The sequence below is a fragment of the Balaenoptera physalus genome (genome assembly GCF_965194825.1).
Source record: "Balaenoptera physalus genome assembly, chromosome: 8".
Classification (NCBI taxonomy): domain Eukaryota; kingdom Metazoa; phylum Chordata; class Mammalia; order Artiodactyla; family Balaenopteridae; genus Balaenoptera; species Balaenoptera physalus.
The window spans coordinates 116,310,852-116,330,722 of NC_138887.1; the positions used below are offsets into that span (position 1 = coordinate 116,310,852).

At 39.4% G+C, this 19,871-nt stretch overlaps 2 protein-coding genes across 4 annotated transcripts in view; one reads left to right on the forward strand and one right to left on the reverse strand.

Annotated features, from left to right (window-relative positions):
• CNTNAP2 (contactin associated protein 2) overlaps positions 1-19,871 on the forward strand; it is a 2,064,732-nt gene that overhangs the window by 1,311,551 nt on the left and 733,310 nt on the right. For all 3 annotated transcript variants that reach the window (XM_082473843.1, XM_082473842.1, XM_082473844.1), the window contains one exon: positions 9,126-9,245. In XM_082473843.1, the coding sequence (XP_082329969.1) occupies positions 9,126-9,245 (120 nt within the window). The remainder of the gene's footprint in view (positions 1-9,125; positions 9,246-19,871) is intronic.
• Positions 1-19,871, reverse strand: part of LOC309666434 (uncharacterized protein) — an 817,765-nt gene that overhangs the window by 744,058 nt on the left and 53,836 nt on the right. The window lies entirely within an intron of this gene.

A 19,871-nucleotide genomic window follows, 5' to 3' on the forward strand; every position in this document is an offset into this window, starting at 1 on the left:
CCTTAACAGGAATAATTAGATCCTGGGAAAACTAGTTTCTCCAAACAAATGCACTAGAGCCTAATTGAGATCAGAAAGTCAGTTTCATCGTTTCCAATGAGAAATATCTCTTCCCAAAGGAGAAACATATTTTTGAAAGACAGATTAAGATCAGAGGTGGCTTAGTGATTAAAAGGGATCGGAATAAGGAGGACCCCAGTGACCATTCTGTTCTGAGCGCCACCAACCCAGATATGCCCCAGGCCCCTTTCAAGGGCTGAGAACTACTATATTGGGTTTTTTTCTGCTATATCCATGTTTTCCATTAAAGGACTTCTTTCTTAATTCAAGGTTAGAGTGTCCAGTAAGCCAACCTCCCTTTTTAACACTTTTGTCACCTGGTTCCTACAGCAAGTTTGTAGTAAGTACTGGGTCACCTCCAATATAAGAGAGCAGGAAAGCGAAGCCATTCATAAATTATCAATACTCAGTGTGTCATGTTACAGCATTTTTTAGTAAATGAACCATAAAGTTATTTTATGCTTCTTTCCAGTTTTATATCAAATCATTGTAAGTGAACTTTTCCCTTTCTGTGCAATCAGGAAAAGACTACTTACGATGTTCCAAAGGTAACCTTTATGTATGTGTTCATTTTTAACTTGGTTCATCCTTGGCCACTTCAAGCAATCCGTATGCTCTAGAAGGTAGTAACAGGAGGGATGTACACCACATGCGTAATGGCCTCTCTCAAAGCGTGAAACATAGAAAGGGGCTAGGAGAGCCTTCCCCGGCTCGGCAGCATCACGAAGATCTAGAGAGCTGTGGCTTTGTACTGTCCAGAGCACGCAGCATAAGACCTTGCACAGAGTGGGCCAAAGGCGCCTGTTTTGCCAGGAGGGTATTCCTTCTTAACACTGATGCTCAGGAACGTGGTGGAGGGTCCTCCTCCCCGTCACCTCTAGGAAAGTTGGAAGAGCTCAGAGGCGGAGGTGAGGAGAGGTTGGCCCAGTCAGCTGGCAACTGTCTGTCTGTGTTAGTTTCCTAGAGATACTGTAACAAAGTAACAAACAGGATGACTTAAAGGAAATTTATTGCTTCACGATTTTGAGGCTAGACATCTGAAGTCAAAGTGTCTGCCTGGTTGGTCCTTCTATGGGCTGTGAGGGAGAATCTGTTCCATACTTCTCTCCTAGCTTCAGGTAGCCTCAGGCATCCTTTAGTTGTGGTTGGCAGTATCCCTGTTGTTTATATTGTCTTCCTATTGTAGGTGTCTGTCTCTGTGTCCAAATTCCCCCTTTTTATAAGGATACCAGTCCAGATGGATTAGGGGCCACCCTAACGAGCTTATCTTAACTTAATCACCTTCAAATACCTTATTTCCAAATAAAGGTTAGAACTTCAACACCTATTAGGGGGATACATTTCAACCCATAGCAGTGTCCTTCTTGAATCATCAATATTTATGTGAAAATTGAAGCCATGGCACAAATCACAGATGTGTGCTTCCCTCTCTTTTCCCAGGACTTTAATGTTCTAATCATATATGTGTGTATGATTCGCTTCCATGTCCCCTTGCAATAGTCTCCTAGTTGTTACTAACTTTCCTAACCTATTGTCCACACAGTTGCCAGGAGATACTTCTTAAACACAAAATTGATGATGTTACTACCTTGTTTTAGCGTATGGTTACAGAGTAAATACAAACACCTTAGCATGCTAGTTAAGGCCTTTATTGTCATAAATGGAAGATCATATTATACACTTAGGAGCTGTGAAAACAATTTTTAAAGGAAATCTTAATAGAGTTGATAACATAAAATATTGTACATCAAAAGCTACACATTCAAGGTAAGGCAAAAAACAAGGAAGACAAATACGATGGAACACAGATTTTAGTTTTGATTTTATCATAGCCAATTTAAGTCAGTGGAAAAATGCTGACAATAAATAAGTGGGCAAAAGGCATAACTGTATACCTCACAAAACAGTTTTAAAAACTCTTCAGTGTATTGTATATGTGAAAATAAATTTTCCAATCAAAAAATACAAATCAAACAATAATAAAAGCTTTTTTGGGGCCAAGTAAGAAACTATTTTTTTCTTTTTATTTTGTTTTAAATCAGTCTAACCAGTGCTGGTAAAGATGCATTAACAGGCAAAGTTGTTTTTACATTCTCAAGACTCTAAAAATTGACCGTCAGATTTAGAGCTAATTTCCTGGTGGCAGACAGTGAGGGAAGTAACAAGTCCCTGATAACGGCTAATAAAACCTGGCTGTTAGGTATCCTGGATTCTGACTATTTACATTAACTTCTCATACCCTTGAAGGAGGTCTAGAAAAGAGGAGAGGGGCCTGGCATTCTGAAAGAATGAAATGCAAACTCCCCAAATTTACTTCTGGAGCTAGGGAAACAGGAGGTTCTTTTTTTTCTTCTTTTTTTTTTTTTTTTTTTTTGGGTACTTTTTCAGAATTAATCCAAGGAGTATAGATGCTTTTTTTTTTTTTGGACCATGAGATACGTGGGATCTTAGTTCCCCAACCAGGGATTGAACATGCACCCCCTGCATTGGATGTGCAGAGTCTTAACCACTGGACCACTAGGGAATTCCCCTATAAATTCCTTTTATAATCAGAAATTACCCCATTAAAAACAATAAAGATAACTCTGTCTTACATATCCTAACAAAAATTCCCTCACTTGTACTTAGCAATCTCTATCAATTTTTATTCTGTTTTTTCCTTTCATGGTTCAAACTCCTACAGTAGTGTGGTCAACATCCATCCCATTCCACCAACTAGTTCCTTTTCTTATAATCTGGTTTCTACAAATACCACCACCCTGAAATATTTTAAAAGTCACCCAAATCTGCTCACTAAATGTATTACCACTTCCCCTAGCTGATTTCCATTCCGTTTTTCTGCAACAATTCAAAGTATTGAGAGTTATCCTTTTCCTTGGGGGTAGCTCCTCCTTTATACTCCGTCCTTACCCTAAATATTCCTTAAGTGATGCTTTATTTCCCAGTGCATTAGGCCTGTTTCACATCTTTGCTTTTAAACCCTTTGCTTTTCTCTCTGCCAATGAGTTGGCATCTTTCATTAATCAACAACACTGGGAGGACATTAGGTGCTTAATAATACTTGTTCTTTAAATAGAGCAATCATATTATTTATATGTAGTTGTGATGAGCAGAATAATCCTCTCCCCACCAAACATGTCTATATCCTAAGCTGTGGAACATGTGACTATATTGCTTTCTATGGCAAAGAGACTGTGATTAAGCAAAGGACCTTCTCGTGAAGAGACTGTCCCAGATGATCGGGGGGGGGCCTGACCTTCTCGTGTAGAGACTGTCCCAGATGATCGGGGGGGCCTGACCTTCTCATGCAGAGACTGTCCCAGATGATCGGGGGGGCCTGACCTTCTCGTGCAGAGACTGTCCCAGATGATCGGGGGGGGGCCTGACCTTCTCGTGCAGAGACTGTCCCAGATGATCGGGGGGGGGCCTGACCTTTTCGTGCAGAGACTGTCCCAGATGATCGGGGGGGGGGCCTGACCTTCTCGTGCAGAGACTGTCCCAGATGATCGGCGGGGGGCCTGACCTTCTCGTGCAGAGACTGTCCCAGATGATCGGAGGGGGCCTGACCTTCTCGTGCAGAGACTGTCCCAGATGATCAGGGGGGGCCTGACCTTCTCGTGCAGAGACTGTCCCAGATGATCGGGGGGGGGGCCTGACCTTCTCGTGCAGAGACTGTCCCAGATGATCGGGGGGGGGGGCCTGACCTTCTCGTGCAGAGACTGTCCCAGATGATTTGGGTGGGCCTGACCTTCTCGTGCAGAGACTGTCCCAGATGATCTGGGTGGGCCTGATGCAGTCAGAGCTCCTTCAAATACAGAGAGGCGACAAGGCAAGCAGAGAATCAGAGCGGAGTGTGGGAGAGACTCCACCAGCCGCATCTGGCTTCGAAGATGAAGAAATAGGAAAATGAGCCAAGGAATACAGGTGGGTTCTGGAAGCTGGAAAAGGCAAGAAAACGGATTCCCCCCCTAGAGTTTTCGGAAGGAGCACAGCCCTACCCAGACTTTGAATTTAGCTCAGTGAAACCCACTTCGAACATCTGACCTCTAGAACTGTGAGATAATAAATTTGTTTCAACCTGCTAAGTATTTGGTTATTTGTTACAGCAGCCCAATGAAACTAATACACTAGTACTTTGTCATTTTCCATTGTACCCAATATGATGTCACACAGACAACATTCAATATTTAATGACAATAAGATACTTAGGATTTGTCACTTTCTGGATTTTTACATGCTATGAAATTCAGTCTGATGTGTTCATTCATAATATTTCTGAATATCTGAGATTTATTTAAGAATATGTAGAATAATATGAGACCTTTTATTTGGGACTAGGAGTTGCAACAGAGAAAAATTACTTTTCCAGTAAATCAATGGACTTGATGAGTCTATTTATTTTGCCATCAGCCCAATTGCCTTTCTGTTCTCCAGCAGTCTACTAGAAAAGCTCGATTATTGACAATGGCACAGATCCTTCTCTTTCTTCAGTGGCTGCTGGCTTAGCCCCTTCTGCCCTGTCAACTCCCTGGGGCTTGATATGCACAAATTGTGCAGTCCAGCTAGGACTCCACTGGGTACAGAGTTAACTGGCTGAGGCATGCAGACTAAGTACTTCGGTTAGCTCCTTCCGTGCGTTAAAATTTCCATATGCTCAATGCTTTTTAGTTTACAAAGTGTGTGATTTCATTTAATCTTCACAATAACTTAGTGGAGGAGGTATTATTGCCTTCATTTTACAGTTGAGAAAACTGAAAGTTAAGGGGAGTTTCCAGGTAGTAAATGACAGAAAGGAGATTTGAACAAAAATCTCTTAATTCCTAATTCAGTTATAAAACTAATGCAGTTTTACTATGTACAGCTGTTCTTGCCATTTTACCTCAGTGCCTTTACTCCAGACATGTATTTTGCAAGTGTATTTTTAATGATAACATAACTTATGCATGTTATAAAGTAATGTGGAAAACACAGAGAAGTATGAAGTTTTAAATTATCCATAATCTTACTACTCAAAGATAACCACTGTTACTGTTTGAGTGTATTCCTTTCCAAATATTTTTCTGTGCATTCATCCAAGTATATTTCTTTTGACATGTATTTTTATTTAGAGTTTTGTATCCCATTCCATTTTTATTATTCTGAGTGAAGTGGCATTCTAGCCTTATGTTATTGGATTGGCCAAAAAGTTCATTTGGTTAGTCAATGTGTTTTTCCATAAAGTTCTTCATGAAAATGAAAAATATATCTTTTATTTTTAGTTAGAACAAATTTTTTGGCCAACCCAATGTTTACAATTGTACTGTATTGCCTTTCAGTGACCTATTTTTCCTATTTATACTAAAATATAAATAATTAGTCCACCCTTCTTGAGTTGACTTTTTTTTTCAAGATTAGAGCCATGCTTCTCAACATGTAGTCAGGACCAGCAGCATCAGCTGGGAGCTTGTTAGAACTGCAAATTCTCTACTGAGTCAGAATTTCCGGGGTGAGACCCAGGAATCCCTGTCTTAACAAGCTCTCCAGGTGATTTTTCACACATGATAAAGTTTGGACTAAAGTTTTGGTTTTCCATTTGTGTTGATGAGGCAAAAGCAGCTAATAAACCTGTTATAGGTTAAAGACAAGCAGAATAATTGTCACACTTTAAAGAAAAAGAAAGAACTTCTTGCTTACCCAGATTTCCCTCATCCACATGCTTTCAACTCTACTCTTAATCAATTACTTGGGTTAAAGTCCACAGACCTCTTTAAAATGCTTGTATGCTTACTTAGAAATGCAGTAGTTACCTATACTTACTATCATCCACTTGTGCTTTCATTTGCATATACTTCTTCTGGTGAGCCAACTAATCATTTATCAAAATCAGAACAGGATGAAGGGTAGGCACGTTTTAAGTTCCATTCTGACAGCTTTTCTTAAACATCTACCATGTTAGATCAATATAGAGTAGAAAAGAAAAATATGTTTTGTACACCCTGCCCTCACGACAATTCACAATCTTGTTAGGAAATAAAATTTTCCTATATGGTTTAATTAACAACGGTCAATCAAGTCCTAAATTGACTAGTATTACAGTATGTGAGACGAGCAGTGTATGCCCTGGACTATACAGAAAGCTGGACGTATTTATTAGGGAAGGCCTCCTTAAGAAAGGAGGAATGGGGCTTCCCTGGTGGCGCAGTGGTTGAGAATCCGCCTGCCAATGCAGGGGACACGGGTTCGAGCCCTGGTCTGGGAAGATCCCACATACCGCGGAGCAACTAGGCCCGTGAGCCACAATTACTGAGCCTGCGCGTCTGGAGCCTGTGCTCCGCAGCAAGAGAGGCCGCGATAGTGAGAGGCCCGCGCACCGCGATGAAGAGTGGCCCCCGCTCGCCGCAACTGGAGAAAGCCCTCGCACAGAAATGAAGACCCAACACAGCCAAAAATAAATAAATAAAATAAAGAATTATTAAAAAAAAAAAAGAAAGGAGGAATGTCAGTGGTGCCTAAATAATAATTATTATATTAACGATAAACAGTCCACCTGTTAACTATTATACCTGTGATACCTATTCCCCAGACAAGGCTGAATGAGATTAGGTATCTTTGTCAATGTTATATAAATAGTACTTTGTGGAGTCAGAATTTAAACTCAGATCTGTTTGACAGGAACCCTGTTTCTTACCGCTTCTGCCTTCATAGTTAGCTCTGACTGAGAAGTTTTACAGATTGAGAAAGAGGCCTGTAGAAAACCACAAGTAGAGGCAACCCCAGAAAGGGTGAGCATGAGTTAAACAAGTTCCTGCGTCAGATTCGCCTGAGCAGAGAGCAAGGTTGATACTGGCGAGTTGCTAAAACCAAAAGAGATCTGTAAGGATTATGGAAGGTCTTACATGCTTAGATGGTGATCTGGGATCTACAATCAGAGATGCTGAAGAGCCATTACACATTTTTAAAACATAATGAAAGTAATGTTTTCGGATATTGCATAAAAAAGCATAATTGGGTGGGAAGTGAGGAGATATTTGGGTAGAACAATCAATTAATAGGTCGATTGTTGTAAATCAGATACCAGATGATAAGGAAAATGACTGGGGTGCTGGCAGTGGGGAAAAAGAATGATTATTAAATATTAGAAAACAAAGGTGAAAGTTTTTAATGGTAGATTGGCTGAAGGGACAATTGGAAAACCTAAGAATTTGAACCTGACGTTCTGGGTGATTTTGAACTGTACACAAAAATTGTAATAATCTGAAGAAGGATTGTCAAAAATTAATAAGGCAGTTGATTTTTTTCAGAGACTGTGAGTTTAAGTCATCCTTTCTTGCTTCTCAACTACATCCACCCACCTAGTCTCCATGTCCTGTTGATCTTAAATCCCATCTACTTTATCCTGCCTTGTTTGCTTTATCCTTTCTCATAATCTTCTATACCTCTGGCCATCTTTCAATAGGCCTATAGGCCTATTGCTATAGCAATTACAGCCTACATGCTCTCATTACTCACTTCCCTAAGACCTATTGTTTTGCTACAAAGAACTTTCTTTCTAAAACCTACGTCAAATTATGGCACCTTTCTGCTGAAAGTTTAAAAATATTTGTTCAGTCTTTTATTGCATTATTTTATTTGGTATGGCATTCAGAATTACAGCGACCATAGTTTATTATCCAAATAAGACAACTGGGAGATTGAAAGTGGCATATTAATAATTACACTCAGACAAAAGGTGTATGGTCTGTGCTTAACTTTCTAGCCACATCCTCTTCTGACAGCACTTCTTGCATGAGCAGTGCACGAGTACTGAGTGAACAGTCCCTACTCCAAAGGTCCGCAGTCTGTTGTTCACAGCTGTGCTTGTGTTGCCTAATCTACTGCTCAACACATCATATGCGCTCAATAACTATTTGCAGAAGGAAGGAAGGAAGGAAGGAAGGAAGTGGGAAGCAAGCCTTGAGTAAATCAAAGAGTTTTTGAACTGTTTTAGTCTAGTGTGTTGTGTTTGTTGAAATGAAATAGAATTTAAGGTCTAGCATCCTTGGGAAGAGGAAACCATGGAAAGCCAAAGGGAAGCACAGAGAACATGGGAGAGGAAAGTAGAAAAGGGAGGTCCCAGAATCAGACCTCCTACTTCATAGCTTAGCAAAGGACAGATGCTAGGAGTATTGAATTCAAGGGCACTTTACCAAAAGACTCCGCTTATCAGATAGATAGATTTTTACTAGAAATAGTTCTTAGTTTTGTAAAGAGGTCTGTCAAATTCATCATATATGTCAATGTAGAGCTTTTAAAAAAAGTTTTCACTATAGTGTTTTAGAAGTTCCAGCTATAAAGGAGGTATGTAAATGTCCATTTTGCACTTCTGAAAATAGGTGCAGTCTCTGTGAGAAAAGAAAATGTGTTACGAGCATGGGAACAAAAAGGAAAATGATGAAAAAGAACCTACAATCTAATTACATAAATGTCAGTTTTCTACAAAAACTAGATTTGATGTAATTAAAGCACACCTGTAACAAATAAAATGAAACAGACATATCTTTCCATTTTCCTGAAATAAAGGAAGATTAGAAATCACGTGGTATTTGTGGGAAATTTATACTAAATATGCAAAAAAAAAAGTGTCCCTGTGTGTGTGTGCATGAGAGAGAGAGAGAGGGAGAGAGAGAGAGATTTTCTCTGATCTCTTAGCTGATAGCCCAACAGTACAGCCAATATTCATGGCCTTTCAGTAAAGTCCCTTACATTAAGGAGCTGATATCTATAAATAAGTATAAATTAAATAGTTTTCAATGATCATGAGCACCTGTGAAACAAACATTACATTTGTTTAACAATTTATTGATTGTTTTAGACCTTTCCCCAACTAAAGCCATAGCAGGAACTTACTATCGTTGTTTGTTAGGTCAGAACCAATGCTTATAGACTAAAAATCAGATTATGAGTTTAAATGTAGAGAAAAGAGCGCTCTTTCTAACAAGAGGATACTCTCCTAAACAGTGGTTTGATAGCATTTGATCTGTTACTGGGGCATTTATGTGGAGAGACATTTTTTGGGTGCTGTGCTCATGTGGGATGTTTCATTCCAGCCATCTATGAGCCTTCCTGTGAAGCCTACAAACACCTAGGCCAGACATCAAATTACTACTGGATAGATCCTGATGGCAGTGGACCTCTGGGGCCTCTGAAAGTTTACTGCAACATGACAGGTAACTATGCCATATTTATGTTTCATGAAGATTGCTTTTCTGTATGTTGAGAATAAATAGCACCACTAAAGTTTGTTTCTTCTGTGCTGTATTCTTATCGTAATGTGTGATAAGCTAAATATTGCTGGCTTTGTTAGGCTAATTGGTAAAATGTATTTCAATGCTGGGTTTTCAAAAAAAAGTCTGCCTTCTGATTTGAACGGTTAATAATTAGTGTTTAAAAAAAATCATTATGTAGAGGAAAAACTAGAAAGCAAAATTGCAAGGTTGAAGTCCACAGAAAGAACTAGCCCATGAAGCACCCTCCACAAGGACCTAGACTGGGGAAGGTTAGTACCACCTCTCAAACCATCCACACTGCCCATGCGAAAGGAAGCTCGGAGGTCACGCCAAACCTTCCTCTGCTTGCCATGGTTATACAAGGAGCCGTTCTGGGTACTGAAAGCCCATTCTGGCACTAGCAAAACTTACCTGCCACTTTCATGAAATTTTTCTGGGGAAGAGAGCCTAGTTTTTCTTCACTTCCATATTAAATTTCAGGGCTATGAAATGAGATTGCGGGTTCCCACAGTCGTATGTAAGATGTACAGATCTGTACTAGCTCCAGGAGAGGATCAGCATTCGATATGAACTCCTGAGGCATATGATGATAAAGATGATGATTATATGATGCTACTGATGCTGATCGCTGCATGGACAGTTTGCCATGTATCGGGTACCACAGTAACTGCTTTATTCAGACAACCTGGGTTTATATTCTAGTGCTGTTAATCACCAGATATAGAATCTTGGGCAACTTATTAACTGTGCTAACTTCAATAAGCCTCGGAATGTTTTTCTTTGAAATTGATTAATAATAATATCTACCTCATAGTATTATTGTATGAATGAAATAAGGTAATCTACATATGGTTCTTAGCATATTGTCTGACACATAATAAACTTTCAGAAAAGGTTGCCAGGAGTAAGGTTAATTATTTTTTAAAGAATTAGAGAGTTAAATAACTCGCTTATATTATTCAGGCAAAATTCAAATTCCAATATGTTTGAGGCCAGTGGTTCTTAAATCCAGCTATGCTTCAGAAACATTTATGGAGTTTTGTCTTCCCATACAAACCTGTTGGCTCCATCTCAGGAGACTGACTCAGTAGGTGTGAAGTGCAAATAGGATTGTGCACCTAGAACTAAGAGCCCTAAACAGTGCTGTAGACAAGCAGACCCCAGTGGAGAACTCGGCAACATCAGGAAGACAGACATGGCACAGAACGGAAGGGAGGATGATGAGGACGTGGGTGTAGTATGGAAGGTGGGTAGAGAAAATGGTAAAGTGAGAGCTACTGTCCCCAGATTTCCCCCCATGCCAAGGCTCTAAGCGTGCCCCAGAGAAATAATTCACTTCCCAGAAAGCTTGACCTGAGAGTTCATTGATTGTTGGACTTGTCAGTGCACTCAGGTACTTTCTTCTTTACCTTCATTCTAATCTTACTTCAACTAAAGTAGAATCCATGAGAACTAGACTTGATCCAAAAGACTCTTGATGTTGATTTCTCAAAACTATTGTCAACTATTAACCTTAAGGGAAATCAGGGCATCCTGAATGGGCTTGGACAATTAAGAAGTTACTTTAGTTACTTTCCTATATGCCTTTTCAGAAAAGAACTAGAAAACTAAACAAAACCATAATGTATATGATCCTCATATGAAGAACACACAAAATGGAAGAGGATTTTTTCTTTTTTTTTTTTTCGGGAGAGATCACTTTTCTGTGAATTGAAGGCCTTATGTGGAAACACAGATCTCCTCTTCATCAATACCTCCTTTAAAGAGTATGACTATAGTTTGACCTAATACTCTAGATTCAGTCTAAGTGGTGAAAAGAACAACATGATTTCTGCAGTTAGAAGATTTTTTTTCTATCGTCAAGATAGTTATGAACACCAGTGTTTCAGGGACCCTTGAAGGCCATCAGGTACTCTTTGGCCTTTTGCAACCCATTAACCCTTCCTTCATCTGGAAAGAACATGAACTTGACCCATTAGGAAAACATGGCACCACAGAGGTTGGCTTGGGCTGTAGCTTTTCCAAGAGATACATGTTGAAGAAGAGGAGGGAGTGACAGCATGAGATACTCTATGAATCTTGAGATATCACTCTATGGTCATGAGAAATTGTATATGCACCTTAATTCACAACATTTGTATTAAAGAATAGAGCTCTCCCACTTCTTAGTAACCCAAATGTAATTGAGTGTTTATCACTGTTGAATATATCACATATTTTAAAAATGGGAGCAAGATATCTTCTCTGGGGAAGAAGCAATGTCTTGGCAGTGATCAGTCTCTTTTTCCTTCTTCTTACTAAGATGAGGGAGAGTTTTTCACTTGTACAGACATAGTGAATATATGAGTCTTGATTTTGGTTTCTCTACACTGGAGGAACTTTACTGGCAGGTAATAGCTGATGTAAATTTGGGTAGAAACGAAAAATCACTCTGTTGGAAATCACTTCGGATTTATAATTATTCTTTGGAATACTAAACTTTAAATTCACTTACTAATTAAAAAATAAAACAAAACAAAAAAACAAAATGAAAACACAGTTAATTAATTTACGGCCTGGCAAGAAGAAGGTAGTCTCCTCTGACTTTTAGAAAAGAAGTTCCTCCAAATAATCATTACATCACTGTTCACTAATATCTCCAAGTTTTATGTTTGTTTAACATTATCAAATAAGTAAGTTGTTCCTCATCTTATCCTTATTACATTTTCTGTTGAATCACAGGGAAGACTTGAAGTTTGTCCCTGCTAGAGTATTTTACTGTTGGATTCAGTCCAAACTGTCAGCATATATCTCCTGGCATCTCAGATACTGTTAAATTCTCAATTTCTCCTTCCCAATGCCTCTTGCAAATCATTATTCTTTCCATTCCTCAAACCACCATCCTGATTCAGACCCTCAATTGTTGGGTTTAGGTTATTCTAGTAATGTCCCAACTGGCCCCTGTTGGTTTACAACCTTGGGAGTTCCCCAAGTGAAATCTGAAACTGGACCCCGTACGTGGAGGGCAAGGAGAGACTGAGAAGGAGGCAGACCCTCTAGATTGGTAGGTGAAGGTTTGGTAAGCAAGGGAACTTACTTACAAGGCTTGTCTTGGGCGACACAGTATGAGTAGATTTCTGCACCCAACCCACAGGATCTTAAAAGTTTATATCGAGGCCTTGACAGGGTTCAGTGACATATTCAGTCCAGATGGTCTCAACACCTACCTCTTGCAAGGATTTACTCCCTGTAAGGGCTGCTAGCCTGGGAATAGTAGGTGGGATGTACATTCCAAGGACAGGGGAGGGGTAAGGAGCCTCCGGTTGCCAGGGTTCTGCTTAAGGGTCAACTGGCAGTCACATTCTCTCCATGACCTCCTCCAATGGTCCCTTCAACTCCAATATTTTCCTACTGCCCCTGCCTCCATGCCACCTGTCAGCAGGCTGCTAGATGAATGCTCCTACCACACCACTGTGATCATATGACCACTGTGCTCCATCCCAACTACTGAATAATGGGAAAGGGCCTCAACTTAGCATTCAACTTCCTTCACATTTAATACAAACTTCCTAGCACTGTCTTTTTTCTACCCTGCTTCCTTATAGCCATCCCATGCTCCAATCAGAGTAGAGTTTCCATCATTCCCTAAATTCAGTTTGGCTTGTTTTACACTAAATTTCATGACAATCTCCCTGTGTACAATATTCTCTCCTGAAACTCTCTATAAAATACTTATCTCTGAAGAGTTTTCTTGAATCCTAAACTCCTCCATGAAGCTCTTCCTCATCTTCAATATACCCTTCACCACCAAATGACCATTATAAACTCTTTTATCGATCAAAACCTTTCCTCTTTTATTTTTAATTTTTATTTTATATTGGGATATAGTTGATTAACAACGTTGTGTTAGTTTCAGGTGTACAGCAAAGTGACTCAGTTATACATATACTTGTATTGATATCTATTCTTTTTCAAATTCTTTTCCCATTTGGGTTATTACAGAATATTGAGTAGTGTTCCCTGTGCTATACAGTAGGTCCTTGTTGGTTATCTATTTTAAATATAGCAATGTGTACATGTCAATCCCAAACTCCCAATCTATTCCTCCCCCCCACCCTTCCACCCTGGTAACCATAAGTTCATTCTCTAAGTCTGTGAGTCTGTTTCTGTTTTGTAAATGAGTTCATTTGTATCATTTTTTTTAATTCCGCATATAAGTGATTTCATATGGTATTTGTCTTTCTCTGTCTGACTTACTTAGGATGATCATCTCCAGGTCCACCCATGTTGTTGCAAATGGCATTATTTCACTCTTTTTAATGACTGAGTAATATTCCATTGTATATATGTACCACATCTTCTTTATGCATTCATCTTTCGATGGACATTTAGGTTGCTTCCATGTCTTGGCTAGTGTAAATAGCACTGCAGTGAACATTGGGATGCATGTATCCTTTCGAACCATGTTTTTCTCTGGATATATGCCCAAGAATGAGATTACTGGATCATGTGACAACTCCATTTTTAGTTTTTTGAGGAACCTCCATACTGTTCTCGATAGTGGCTGCACCAATTTACATTCCCATGAACAATGTAGGAGGGTACCCTATTCTCCACACCCTCTGCAGCATTTGTTATTTATAGATTTTTCAGTGATGGCCATTCTGACCAGTGTGAGGTGGTCTCTGTATTATTTCTTAAACTGCATGTAAAATTTACATTATCTAAAAGAAAAATTTTAATTAAAAATGTAATGTACACACACACACACACACACACACACACACACACACACACACACACAAAAACCCCCAAAATGTGAATTTCTTCATAGACTTTGTGAAAAGAAAAAAGAACAGAATATTTAAGCATCCCTCTAGGATCCTTTTTCTAGGTTTTTTCATTTCTATATTCACTATGTGCCAGGAACTGTGCCATGTGAGAACAAATGGATATAATAAATGCCTTCATGGTATTCACAACCAACAATAAAAACAAGCACTAAAAAAGTGAACAAATAAGTAATTTTTCTGTAGAGAAAAATAATAGAATTGTGAGAAATGGTTTATTTTGGATAGAGGATTTTTTAAAAAACCTCCCTAGGAAGCAACATTTTAGCCAAAATCTAGCATATGAAAGGAGACAAGGCACTCAAAAAGGTGAGGAAGGGGAATGAGCCCTGAAAAATTATACCCCACAGAGTGAAAGAGATCATTTCCTTCCAAGGAACTGAAACCCCAGTTGCTGAAGCATCATGAGCCTATAGGGGGCCCAAAATGAAGTGGGGAGATGGGCAGGGGACAGGTGGTGGTGCAGGAAAAAAATCTGGTTTTTACTTTTTCAATTATATTTCAATGTAGTGGGTGGGAATCTATGGAAAGTTTTTACACAGGAGAGTAAGAGGGTCTCAATTAAAACTACTACTTGGAGTACCATGAATGACAGACTAAAAGCACTGGGACCAGTTCTGAGGCTATTGTAAAAGTCCAGGGAAGAAAAGAAGCTCCTTTGGACTAGAGTGGTGATAGTTTAAGTGATGAATAAGAGATGAATTTCAGATGTACTTTGAAGGAAGCATTGTCAGGATTGGTGACAGATGGGAGAAGGATGGTTAAAGACAGTTGTCCGGAATAACTCCTGGGGCTTCCCTGGTGGTGCAGTGGTTAAGAATCTGCTTGCCAATGCAGGGGATACGGGTTTGATCCCTGGTCCAGGAACATCCCACATGCCATGGAGCAACTAGGCCCATGCGCCACAACCACTAAGCATGCACTCTAGAGCCTGCGAGCCACAACTACTGCAGCCTGCACGCCTAGAGCCCATGCTCCACAACAAGAGAAGCCACCGCAATGAGAAGCCCGTGCACCGCAACAAAGAGTAACCCCCGCTCGCCGCAACTAGAGAAAGCCCGCGTGCAGCAGTGAAGACCCAACGCAGCCAAAAATAAATAACTAAATAATAAAATAAATTTAAAAAAATATATATTAAAAAGAGCAAAACATTTAACAACAACAACAAAAAGAATAACTCCTGAATATATGGATTAAATAACTGGATGAATTACAGTGCCATATGGCAGATGTGGGAAATTAAGGAAAGAACAGATTTAGAGGAATTTCAAGAATTCAGTTTTGACCTATTTAAATATGAAGTGCTATATGCCATCTCAATTGAGATGCAAATTCTGCAGTTGGACAAGCCCCAAAAGGATTGTTTGGGTTAGAGACATAAATGTCCTAATTGTTAGCATATGAATATATGAGAAATGATAATACCAGTTAGGGGATGATGTAAACTGGGAAAAGGCATCTGCGAAATGAGCTCCTAGGAAGTCGATAGATAAGTCAGATTTCTAGTGATGAAATATTCTGTATGTAGGAGAATGTATAAGTAAGTGGAGGAAAAGTGTCTAAGAGAATTTTAGGGACAAATGGGTCATCCTTACGGATGTCGAACTGACTGCTTGGGTTGTAAAGAATGAGAAAAAGACTGGGAGGATGGAGAGTGATTTTGAATCAATGCAAAGGTATATAATGAATGAGCAGGACCCAGTGGGGCCTTCCTGGGTTCAGACTCCCCCCACCCTCCATGCCCCCCACCTCTTATTTGTAAAAAAAGAGCTTTAGCCTCCTATTCCTTCCCCGAGTTCCAAAGAGCAAATTTAATCAGAGAAGTGAGAAAATGAGAAAGTGCAGAAACAAAGGAAAATAGTCAAGCAAGACAAAATAATAGTTTAGCCATGAAACAAAGTCAAAAACATTTAGTTCTTCCTCAAGGGCTATGGATAATATCCTGAGCCATATCCTTGAGTTATTTTGCAGATACTAACCGCCCCCCCACCAAGATGGAAGAAGTTAATAACTACATGCTGACCACCAGTATGTAGACCCCAGACAGGTTGGAACCAAAAGGTTGATCATTGAGATTCCTGAAACATCACCCTGTTACCTCACCGTCAACCAATCAGAGGATTGTGCAGGAGCTGATCAGGCACCCTACAACGCACACCCGTAATGTTGCCTTTCAAAACTGTTACCTGAAAGCCATCGAGAAGTTCAGGTATTTTGAACATGAGCTGCCCTTACTCCTTTCTTGGTGCCTTGCAATAAACTCTACTTTCCTTCACTACAACCCAGTGTCAGTAGAGTGGCTTTGCTACACGTTCAGTGAGTGGACCCAAGTTTGGTTCAATAACAAAAATAAATCAACTCGAAACATGCTTTATACGGGATGCAAAGCAGTTGAAACTTGGCAAGCAATTGATGATACTGTATTTTTAAAGCATGGTTTTGGCAGCTGGGAATAGGGTTTTCCAAAGGAGACCCATACATAAGACAGGGAAACAAGTCAGAAAGCCTCTGTTGTAATACAGGAGTTAAAGTTGAGATTCAAGGTGGTGGCCGACAGGTAAAGGAGAGGATTGATTTGATGGATATTTAGACAACTGAGTTGACCAGACTGTGGCTGGTGATTGGAGTTGAAAATGATTCCCAAGTTTCTGCCTTGAGTAGCCCCATGTGAAGGAGTACAGAAGAGCAGGGACAGATCAGGAAAAGGTGGGACTCTATGTTGCCTTCAGTGCCTGTAATTCAGCCTGTTGGAGCTGTGCTGTGGGCAGATACTATACAGATTCCCTGAAGACTTTAAACACAATTAATCTCTGTCTCAGTTTCCTTATAAATAGAGTAGGAATTGGAATGAGTTGATCTCTACACTGCCTTCTATTCTTAAAAAAAAAAAAATTCTATTATTGCCATGGCACATGAAAGAAAAATATCACTATTCAAATAATCGAGAAGCAAAATCCTCTTGCCTCAAACAAGCTTGAATTTACTCATTTCTTGGCCACATTTGACATAAATTGACACTGTTCATTTTTTATCAAAAAGCAGTTCTTCTACTATGCAGTTCTCCTTTTGACTATCTGCAGTTCAGCGCTTCATCACTTGGAAATTAGGGGGTGCCCTAAATGACAGCGTCTCAAGTGCTCAGTTGACATTGAGGAGAGAATATATTCATTGAATCTTTTGTAGGAGATCATCATTCTGTGCAAGTCAAAGCCTGGTTTCCTTTTTTAGATCTTAGGGCACATTATAAAATGTGGCCATTGTTATCCTCACCTTCCTTCTCAATTTTTATCACCTCTCTGAAAATTTGGTATCATAAATATAATTTTAATGAGTATATACTATCATATATTTCTAATATTGACCTCTTTCTTTTGTACATTTTTCTCACATTTCAGTTTATTTCTATTTCCTTAAGATGCTTACCAACATCTTCTAGAAGCATTGAACTTTTATTATTTAAAGCTTCATTTAGTTCTCTCTGCCCAGTGATAATAACAATAGTAAATAAAGCTAGATCCAGCTATTATCCTTGGAAAATTACTGTTTATCCCTAAATCAAAAACAATGTTTTCCTTAATATTCTATCCTCGAATTCATCTTTACTCTCTATGTATTCATATTTAATTTTTAAAAATTTAAGTAAACATCTGTGCTATACGGTGTGAAGTTTAAAGTCCAAATAAGGAACACCTCCTGCATTCTTCCTAGCAGTACTTTTGTAGTTTTATCAAAAAGCCATTAAGCTTGTTTACATAATTTGTGCTTTATAAAGCCCTGGGATTTAGCTGATCAAATTCTATTATTCTCTATAATGGTAAAAGCTGTTCATGTCTTTTTAATCTAATATTTATAGAGAGCTTGTTACTCAAGTTCTTAAGCACTTGCACTCAGTAATATCATTTTATTTATCGTTATGCCTCTCAGGAGTTTCGGTAGTACAGTGGTGGGGGGGTGGAAATGGGCTGCTGGGGTGGATGCTTGAGCTCTAATGGAATCACGAACCTGCCCCCCACTCCTGCTGCCATCACCTCCCGCCAGCCCCCCAGCAAAGCAAAGCAGTTCCTTCTCTGTCATATTCGTTTTCTTAGCAGCTTTCAATAACACCAATTTATTATCTCACAGTTTCCATGGGTTGGGACTCTGGCGGAGGTTAGCTGGGTCGACTGCTCAGGGTCCCACGGGCTGAGATGAGGGATCAGCAGGGCTGTGGTCTCATCTGAGGCTTGAGATCCTCTTCCATGTTTATTCAGGGTGTCGATGGAATTCAATTCCTTGAGGTTTTAAGACTGAGGGTCCCATTTTCTTGTTGGCTGTTGGCTGTGGATTGCCCTCAGCTCCTAGAGGATGTTCCCAAGGTCCCAGATACGCATCCTTCTCACGGTGTGGCAGTGGGAGGATCTCTGACCTCTGGACTCTCTCTCAGGAGCTCACCTGATGAGGCCATGCCTAACATCCACCCAGTATAACCACCTGTTTGATTAACGCAAGTCAGGTGGGGACCTTACTGACACCTGCAAAATCTCTTCACCTTTGCCGTATAGAGCAACCTAATTGCAGGAGTGATAGCCCATCGTGTATACCTGTCCTACCCACATTCAAGGAGTGGGATCAGGGGGTGTGCACTAGGGGTCGGGAATACTGGGGGAATACTTTTTATTCTTCTTACCACACCTACCTCTGTGTGTCTGTATACTATTCATAATTCCAGCTGCATATAGCCTTACCTTTTGAGTAACAGTGCCACATTTAGTTTGTAAAATATTAAGCTTTATTATTTATTATTTGTCTTATGGTTTTTAACGTATTGTTCAAAATAGGAAAGTTTGAAAATATAGATAAGCAAAAATAAAAATTGCTTACCAGCTAGAGATAACAATTACTAACGTGTTAGGAAATGTGATAAAGATTTTGTATTTTATACTTGTAGCTATATATATAGTAGTATTGAGGGCAAACTAAATGCCAGGCACTGTTCTAAGCAGATCACACACATTAACTCATCTAATAATTCACAACAACACCACGGGGTATGTAATACTACTCTTATTCCAATTTTTGGATGAGGAAAGTAAAACTCACAGAAATCAAGTCCTAACTTACACATCTAGTGGGTTATGGAGATTGACTTCTTAGACAGGCTTGTGTGATCCAGAGCCAGCGTTCATAGTGTGTGTGTGCACATACATGCCTATATGTGTGTGAGTGCCCCGTATGTGTTATTCATCCGAATGGCCATGTGTGTGCATACAGATGGTACTCCTCAGTTTGGATTCTGTAGTCTTATTTTAAATATGATTTCTGAGATGAGCATCTCTTATTTATATGTTTTCATTATCATCAAAACTTCCTTACGCAACTCTAATTCATTATCTGTGGTTTGGACAGCACTTTTGCCATAAATTATTTACTTCTTAATTGTTCCACTGATGCCTTGGGGTTTTTTATCAGAGAACACATTTTAAATGAAATCAGTTTATAAACCACTAAGCAATTATTATCAATTTTAGGTCTTAATTCAGCTACAGGTATTTTCTCGAATACCAATTTCTGAGAGCTTTTATAGGATAACTTGTGTATTTCTTGTGTACCTAGGTTAATTATCCCTTAGGGATTGAGCCAGACTTTAAGGATAATTTAAATTCTATTCCCATTATCTAGTTACTTTTTCAGTGTAAAATCTTAAACTGAACCTAGCAAAATCTGGTTTGAGAAGGTAACAAGATTGAATGGAATTGTA